At 37.3% G+C, this 9,510-nt stretch overlaps 1 protein-coding gene across 2 annotated transcripts; it reads right to left on the bottom strand.

Moving 5' to 3' along the window:
• Window positions 1-2,367: 2,367 nt before the first annotated feature.
• LOC132312626 (homeobox-leucine zipper protein ANTHOCYANINLESS 2) lies at window positions 2,368-9,059 on the bottom strand. 2 transcript variants are annotated; one of them, XM_059811063.1, is made up of 9 exons: window positions 8,860-9,059; window positions 7,249-7,466; window positions 7,028-7,145; window positions 6,235-6,924; window positions 5,659-5,760; window positions 5,310-5,522; window positions 3,852-4,026; window positions 3,408-3,772; window positions 2,368-3,295 (listed from the first exon to the last, which is right to left on the bottom strand). In XM_059811063.1, exons 2-9 carry the CDS (start codon window positions 7,455-7,457, stop codon window positions 2,903-2,905), a joined length of 2,265 nt encoding a protein of 754 aa, XP_059667046.1. In that variant the 5' UTR covers window positions 7,458-7,466; window positions 8,860-9,059; the 3' UTR covers window positions 2,368-2,902. The 2 variants fall into 2 exon arrangements, with proteins under 2 accessions (XP_059667046.1, XP_059667045.1); XM_059811062.1 differs by lacking the exon at window positions 8,860-9,059 and adding an exon at window positions 7,655-8,391.
• Between the last annotated feature and the right edge of the window lie 451 nt (window positions 9,060-9,510).

Here is a 9,510-nt window from a genome sequence, read left to right as displayed (position 1 = left end):
ATTCATAAATTAAAAAATATATTTAAAGATTCACTTGAATTATTACAAACCTTAAAAAATTATATTTTCTTGAGAGCATTACTCACACAAATGAAAATTAGTTGCTCTTTTTTTCCCTTCTCGCTCTGTTCCTTCCTTCCCCTCCTATTTTTCTTTCCAGCCAAACATAACGTAAGTTAAAAGGGTGGGCTCTTGACTGATATGACAATTCCTGAAGCTCATTGAGATTGGCAACAAGTAACCAACAAGAATCAATGCCATCGCAGACGCGCGCGCACACACATATATATAGATCATGAAGAGGTAAGCAAATGGACCTACTAGCTGGCTCTATGATATTTGTAGACAAATTATTACGTGGTTGGCAGATGTGGGAAGATAAAGTTAGACGATAAATTGGAAAGGATAAAAAAGTATGTATCAACTTATGCCCTGTTACGTGGGAAGGAAAAAATTAAACGGAAGAACTTATGCCCTGTTACGTGGGAAGGAAAAAAATTAAACGGAAGGGAGATAATAAAAGATGATTGAAATATTTCTAAGGAAGAAATTGAATGTTTCCTTTTTTTTTTGTTCTGTTGGATGAAAGAGAATGAAAAAAACTATTTTTACCATTAAACACATCTCTTACTTTATTTATGAGATTATTAAATATTTATGAAGGATGATGTAGTAATTTAAAACTTCTATAATAGATTCACTTATCTTCCGTCTTATTTTCCGCCCATATTTGAACGAATGAAAATTTGTGAAGGAGGAATGATGAGTCAGTCTTCTTATTATTCTTTCTTTCCTTATATCATCTCTCTACCGAACGAAGAAAATTTGTGCCTTTCCTTCCTAAACACAGCATTAAGGTTTGAAGTTGTGTGGGCTAAAGTGGAAAACTTTGGTTGTTAGACAAGTGAGAACCATGCGAAGAAGGGCAATTACGTACCCACCTTCAACTGTAAAATAAAAAGTTCCCTGTCTGCCTCCAACTACATGACCCAACCCATTATCAGAAAAAATAAACCTCCAAGCTAATAACCTAGCCAATTAATAACCCATATTGTTTGCTTTGTTGGTCAATCTTTGTAGCCCCAGTGAAGATCTCCAACTAAACATGATAGCTGCAGTAAGCCTAAAATTTTGCTCTGGACAAGGTGTTTGAGATTACAGAATTGACACTCAGTTTATATGTAGAGTCCAAATTTATTTTGAGCCAGATTTGGGCAAAAAAATTTACCAACCAACGGTAACCTAAAAACGCGGGGAAAAAAAAAGTTCATAGTAATTTTTATATACTTAAGGCTACAGTGTATTTATAAAATAGGTTAAAAGTTGAATGGTTTATCAGTCTCTCATTCTAATGCATCCAATGGAGATCTATATACATATCCGGGGTAGGACTTGGATGGACCGGATTGACATTGAGTTTAAATCTGGAACCCAAATATATTATGAGCAAAAGTTTTATTAACCAACTCGAGTAACCTTAAACACAAGGATTTTTTTTCTTAGAAAAAAAAAAAAAATGTTTAAGACTACATATAAAATATAATTAAAATTTAATGATTTATTCTTTGATGACATAAAATTATCGGTAGTCAGCTTAAAAAAAAATTAGTAGAATTATAATTAAACTTTTGAGTCGTTTTAAACCTGAGAACCTTGTATGGTTGACACAGGTCGATATACAATGGATTCTTTGAAACTTCAACTGAAGTAGACTAAGGTGTTACTACCTTAAGTCTGGCATGATCAAACTCTTTACCCGTGCAACCAGCCTGAGTCCCACATTCCCACCCCTTATATATAATTATATATACATATAAACACATATATGTATATAAAAAAGACACACAATTAGGATTGGACCGATTTAGGAATCTTTTGAAACCAAACCCGTCCCAACAATTCCATAAAAATAGAACCAAATCAAATCTTCAAAGCAATGGAGTCGAACAAACTAAATCGTGAAATATTATTATTCTGTTTATTTATTTATTTTTTGATAAATAAACATTTTATAAAAAAACGCTCAAAAGGAGAGCGGAACCCGAGAAAATACAAAATACCACAAAGGCCTCAAGCCTTCAAAGAGGCCAAAAAGTCAACAATTTTCTCCAACAATCTATGATCTCTTCCTGAAACTCAACAAAAAAGAGTGAAAATAATCGATAATTTAAGCACCGAAATCGACAACGCCTTTCCTTCAAAGAATCTCCTATTCCTTTCGAGCCAAATACACCCCTACTTATCTCCGTGACAATCCATGCAGGATTATAATAAAGACCACAAAAAGGAATCACAGAAATTAGAAACCCTCACGCGGGGTAAAAGTTACAGAGACGCAACAAAATATGAAATGGGAAAAAACAGAAGAAAGATGAACATGTGAGGTGAAATTTCAATTATTCAAAACATAACTACTAAGCAAAATAACAGTCGAGAAGGAAAATATTAACAACTATGCATGCAAGATAGAAAGTCCCCGAGTTGCATGAACTTAAGTTTTCCCTCTCCAAATGATAAACCAACAACAAAAAAACAAATTGACTATTCAGTTTTTCCTCTCTAAATGATAAAACAACCAACAAAAACAAATTGACTATTCAGAGCTGAGTTGATCGGGCAGGTCCATCGAGTCAATACCCGAACCACTACCCTTTTCCCGGTGCTAAGTAAACAACACAATCCCTCGTGAATCAATCAAAATCATGTTGTGTACTCAACAACCAGCAAGGATTCATCACGGTTCGTTCTTGACTCGAATCCCCTTTTGTGCGAATTTTCATCTCAAGCTATATGCCTTTCCCTCCGTTGCCTTTTACATATCCATCTGATTTATAGTATTATTTTCCAAAATAGAAACATAAATTGATTGAGCTATGCAGCACGGTTACCAATTACTCCCGCGTTAATTGCAGCGAAGGGCAGCTTTGATTTTCTGAATTTGCTGAGAGATTAGATCGTTCACGGTTTCAACTGATTCCATTGTGAGCTTGGATGAAGGAAGGTTATTCACCAATATTTGGAACCCCACGGTCAGTAGGGACCCACCGCTGCCGCCACTACCTTCCATGGCCACAGTCCCATTGCAGTTGTTAGGCCCACTAGAATCAGGAAAACCATCAGGAACAATTGCAAATCCTGATGGCAAAAGAGCCACACAGGTAGAATCTCCCCCATTTATGACGACCTGCATTGCTGGTATGTCAACTGGTGCGTAAGTTATGAGTGAACCTGATGCATCTGTCCATGTCTCTTGCAATATCAGCATGCTGCTCTGGTTTGCATTGCCGGGAACAGACTGTAAGGCCGCATGAAGAAGAATTAGAAGTCACAAAGAAGTAAGAAAACAGTCTCAATCATTATCAATAGTGCCAGGAATAAATAATATGATAAAGTAGATAACTACTCACACTAGCACGAACAAGAGAAACAGAGTTCCCGCGATCCTGGCCCTTGGCAATGTGGATCATTTCTTGCATTGGCCCACCATGGGATAAAATGTCCCACTCGTTCCTCAGCTGTTCGTTTCGCAAGAAATCAAACAGACGCTGCCTGGATACAGGCATCCAAACAGACATTGTGGCACTCAACACGACCCCAGGAGGCTCACCAGGGTCATCCACATTCTTACGTGTCATCAATTTTGCATCTTCACTCACATTTCCAACTTGGAGCACCTCCCAATTGTGAACAGTTGCACACACCCCAGCATAGAAGTTACGAGTCATGCGCTGTGCCAGCTTCACGATGCTTCTCCTACCACTTGGAGTAATAGCTGTCATTCAAGGATTGTATTAGAACCCAATTCACTTTTATCAGATAAGTAGAAAGTAATGATGTAACAAAGGAAACACCTGTCTGATCTTCACCAGGAACAGTAGAGGACAAAAGGACTGCCAAGCACTCGCATTGTCGTTGTAGTGTGGCAATCCACCTTTGTGCACCAAAGCCCATGCCAGAGCTGAGTAATGGCCGGTAGAGATGGTGGACGGCACTTTCATCATATTCCCAATGTTCAACCCAGGTAATCTGCAATTTAACTTCTAGTCAATAACTGGGCGACTTATATGAACACCATTAATTACTACTTATTGGGGAAAAAGAGCTATTCAGTTACCTACTAAAAGGTCTATTCCATGAAGGCAGCTGTAGAGCATTTCAGAAATCTCCAGAGAACTTCTAAAATAGTTAAATTTGCCAACAAATTTCGACTTGATTATTACCAATACTAGGAAGGCCAAACCCAAGTACACACCCAGGTGACCCACCGTGCCTGTTTACTATAAAGCCCTTTTCTTGATTTTTATGTAAGAGAAATATTTACTCAATGTGTTTGTCCAGAAGGAATGATTAGGAATATTATGGCCAGGAGAGAGAGACACATACAGAGAGAGAGAGAGAGAGAGAGAGAGATTTTAAACAACTTTAATATTAGATACTAAGGGAGGGATTAAAAAAACCAAAGATAAATGTACGTAAATCTCGCAAAATACAGGCTCAATGAGAAGGAAAAAATATGAAATCAAACATAAAGGGGACATACCAAGATAAGAAGAAAACAATTCCCATTCAATTATGAAACAAGTGCATTCATAAAACTTGATAACATTGTTACAAATATTAAGATATAGAGTTAAAAATTTCACATAATTTAAAGATAAAAAGAGTACTATACAAGCTGTAACGAGGTCAAACAGCCTCGTGTATGATAAACAACATTTTAGAGAGAGGGGGAGAGAGAGAGAATAGAAGCATCAAATTATAATTTATACAACAGAAGATGGAAATTCCAAGGCTTTTATCTTCAAATAAAATTATGATTTTAACACATTGAAGATTGAGAAGTAAAGGTTTGCACTAATATTATAATGTGTATACCCTATCTTATGATATTTAAGTAGAGACTAGAGAGTAAAACCTAGCAGTTTTGAATTTTTTATGCTTACAGAATAGTTTATACTGAAGGGCCATCTGTATCAGTAAAATAATAAAAGAAGGTTCAGATTCTTAGGTAAAGTCCTACTATATTTGATTAAGAAAAATCCCATCATTTATATTGCAGTTTTGGTGAGTAATAAAGCAAAATAAATTTCCGGAAGAACAAGCCAAGGAGGGCTAAAGTTCAAATGACAATAACCTCACCTCCATAGTTTCCCAATAAGCTCAAAATTGCAGTTTTTACAACAATCTCATTAAAGACTCAAAGGGAGAAAATTTCCGACATGGGTATCGTCAATAAATGTTAGAAAAACTAGTAAACATTGCATGGAAAGGTAAAAGTGAACAAATAAAGGGTTTACACCAGTAACTACCTTGGAATAGCCATTAGACATATCTTGAACAATACAGCCAGAAGGAAGCCTCCTGCAATTCATTGACGGGCGTGCATTTGAACCTTCTTGGATAGTGTCAACAGACACATCAACTACAGCCCAAACCCCCTCTGCGTGCTGCTTGCAAAAGCGGATAAACTTCAGTTGACGGGCAGGTACCAGTGGTGAAAGAACTTGCAGCTCTGCATGCATCTACAGAGTAGGATCTTCATTAACTTTTATTTATTTAATTTATTTATTTATAATTATTTTTTGAAGGGGAGGGGGGGGGGGGGGGGGGAGGGGGGGGTGATGGGGAGGGTGGTGGGTTGGGACAGGTAAAAAATACCAGTTGCAGAGCACCGCTTCTGGTTCCGGTCATGCCACTGGAAATCACATCAATAGTAGAGGTTCTACCAATCAAACAGGAGAAAGTTTCCGCCCATCTATTCTGCGCATAAAGGAAATCAAGTACACAAAATTACTTTTAAAAAAGTAAGAGTCATGATACAGCGTCCGAAAATCAGACTCCAACTGCATTTATGTGAGTGAGGGATGACGTAAGCCATCACGATTATATCATCCCCACTCACATAAAACAGTTGGGTATGTCCGACTTTCGGATGCTATATCATTTTCCAAAAAGTAGACATCAAGCATTTTACCAATTCAACATTCAATATAGTGAATAACTAAGAAAAACATTTGCAGCCATTGACCAAAGCTTCTCGACAATAATGGAAATAGATACAGACAATGCAATAAATATATTAGACTGTAAATACTGCATGTATGGTAAGATTGTAGATTTTCCAAAATGTAAACGTATGGTAAGATAATATATAACCATATAAAAATCTAAGCAAAGAAATAATTCGACAAAAATCTTAAAAACGATGATTACGCAAAGGGTTGAACAACTTACTGCATCCATCAATGTTTCCACAATGGCCAAGCTATTGCTGATTACTACACCAGTTGCCCTTGTAGCATCAGTTATAAAACCACTTGCTTTCATGCCAATGCAAGGAGGAAATGCCCGCATGTACTCCTCATAATTTAATGCTTCCCTACCTCCATTCAGGCTTCTGACCCAGAGGGGATAATCAATCTGAGACAACTTTACTAACTCATCCATGGAGGCCAATGCAAGCTCCATAAACATGGATTTCTCAAATGGTATGTCGACACCGGTTGTACCCATGATTGGTCTGGTTGAAGGCATCACAGGCAAAGAATTTGAAACACCATTTCCAAAATCGAGTCCCATTGGCAGCGTGGTGTCTACTGAGTTTAAACTACCAAAGCCATGTCTTCCGATGGCAAGTTCCAAAGAAGAGTTTGCCAGTGAAGAAGGGATGGAGCCAGATAAGGATGATAATGGCCCTCCCACGAACTTGTTTGCTAAGGAACAGATCCGATTTAGTTCATCTTTTAGCCGGGCGTTCTCAATTCTAAGTTGGTGCTCCTCAATAGATATTTCGCCCAGAACTGCCGGGCCACCACAACTGCTGCAAATTGGGCTCCTCATGGCATCCTTAATTGCAATATTCTCAATTCGGAGCTTATTATTTTCTTGTCTAAGAATTACATTCTCATGGCGCTCCAATTGGGTCTGATTCAGTTAATTAAATTCAGCACCAGTTCCTCCATAGACCAAAATTAATTTTTGCCAGAAAAATAAAGAATGAACAAAGTAAACCTATATACCAGATTACCTTCATTTGAGTTCGGCGATTTTGAAACCAAAACTTGACTTGCTTGCTCTCCAAGGTTAGCTTCCTGCCGATTTCCAACCTTGCTTTCTCATCAGGGTGAGGATTCTCTTTAAAGAAACTATAACAACATTGAAAATATAATTTTTATCAGCAAATCCCTCAATGTTAGTGATTAATGATACAATGTACAATAATTTGCAGTATAAATGTGGCAAAATTACGCTTCAAGCTGCTGAATTTGATAGGGGGTGTGTCGATGGTATCTCTTCTTCCTCCCCGGTGTATCGCCTCCCACCTCCTGCTCATCCCCCGATCCGCCTTCCAAGTTGTCACTGCCAGACCTACTTTCATACCCATCTTCCCTGATCCTCCCCAGTACACTAGGGTCAAAATTTTCCCCCATCAGTCCCATCTCACCATGACCCTCCATCTTTGGTTTCTGCACAAAAACCCCAATCAAGACCACAAATAACAACCACCACCTACTAAATAAAACAGTACCTTGCAAATTAACAGATACATTGGTGGAAATGAACTTTAACATACATATTTACACAATCATATAAATATATATATATATATATATAGATAGATAGATAGATATAGGGAGATAGCTATGATGCATACAAGGGCAAGAGTGAGGGCTGGAGAGTTGAATACTGGCTGGGCAATAGGTGGATTGAGCAGTTGTGGCTGAGCCATGGAAGCAGCAATGGGGATGGAGTTGCTGTAAGGTGCATCCGTCAAATTTCTTACACCCCCATTACTATCACTAACACCGCCACCACCGCTAATGAAACCCCCAAAACTCATCAAATTAATACGAAAATGAAATTACACCCCTTTCTCTTTGTAATACTAACTTAAAAGTAATATAACAAAAAAAATTCTAAAACCAAATCACTTTCACTTTCAAAATAGGTCTCAACAGATTGTCTCTCTCTTTGACAACCCAACTAGTTTTCAGATTGATGTAGAACTCTGAGAACAGCACCATGGCTAGCATTCACCGATTCAATTTCTTGCCACAACCTAACCCACTCATAAAAACTTGATGACCTCGACCCACCAACCAAAACCCACAAAATTTAAGAACAACCAAACGGGTTGGTAGAATACAACCAAAAACCCTTATTGCCGCTCAAACCCCCCCTCTCTCTCTCTCTCTCCCCCTCTCTCTAGTTTCTCTTTCTAAGAAAATGTAAAAACCCTGGTTTCTATTCAGCGGTGTCTGTTTGATTGTTAAGCTGACATAACTGGGAAAAACCCCCAAGGGGAAGAAAACGAAAGGGTACAAGAATGGCAGAGGAAAAAGGAAGCAAAAAGGCTAAAACGCTTTAGATCATACACATAATATATATGCATATATATATATATATATATATATATAAGACTATTTTGTTATGATGATTTTTTGTGATGATGATTTTTCGGATGGTCTAGATTTGAAGACTTTCCAATATCTTACAAATATATACTACCAAGGTAGAGAAAAAGACAGAGTTGACTCTCTCTCCTCTCCCTCTCACACTTTCTCTATCTATCTATCTGAGAAAATGGAACCCAAGTACGGATAAAAAGGTAATCTTCTTTTTAAATTTGACAGTAGCACAGTGAGAGAGAGGGAGTATATAGAACCACAGATACTGCTACTGAGTTTCAGATTTGTGAAGCTGTACCTCTATGTATATATATGTAAATATATATTATCGGGATCTGTAGAGAGAGATAACACAGAGTGATTATATGCTATATGATAAAAATAAAATATACCATGCCAAAATAAAATAAAATAAATTGGTGCTTTACAAGTTTACTTGGAGCTGACTTACGATGTCTCCAATGGCGCACGTTAGTTAATGGGCGTTGGCTTTTTTTAATTTTAAAATTTTCAAGTCTCGATTCGTTGAAGAAATCGAAACCCTAAAAAAGGGCTGTTTAGGGGAGGAATCTTTCACACACTGGTTTCAGTGGCCTCCATGAAATTCTTCAAACTCTCTCTTCTTCTCTATATGTGTCTAAACTTCTGACCAAAATGCATACAGAGAGAGAAAATGTATGGGGAGTGAGAAAAGTCTAGATAGAAAAAAGTGGGGTCCAGACCAGTCTTTAAAAAACCATGTTCGAGATGTCCGCCACGCTGGTTTTTCAAACTCGCGCACGCGCGTGTGACTTCCCTTATAGCTAGAAACGTGAAGGGTGTAATAAAGTACAATTTGACTTATTTTTTCTTGTGAAATTAAAAACCAAACGGTATATATACATGACGCATAAAACATCTGGTGTTGCCAAGTTTTAACTTATGTTTTCAAAAGCATTTGCTTTTATATAAATTTCACTTACCTACCTAGGGTTTATTAATGTTCTATATAGACCTCTTTTGATTTTATTATTTTACTTATTTTTTTTTATCAATAACGACCGTCTAACTTAATAACGATATAATGTTATTTTATCCTTTTATTTATAAAATATTCACTGTT

Source organism: Cornus florida, unplaced genomic scaffold, assembly GCF_030987335.1.
Source record: "Cornus florida cultivar Cherokee Brave unplaced genomic scaffold, ASM3098733v1 CherokeeBrave_3.0.0_Hap2_Chr06, whole genome shotgun sequence".
NCBI lineage: Eukaryota > Viridiplantae > Streptophyta > Magnoliopsida > Cornales > Cornaceae > Cornus > Cornus florida.
This window is presented reverse-complemented; position numbering and strand designations above follow the sequence as displayed.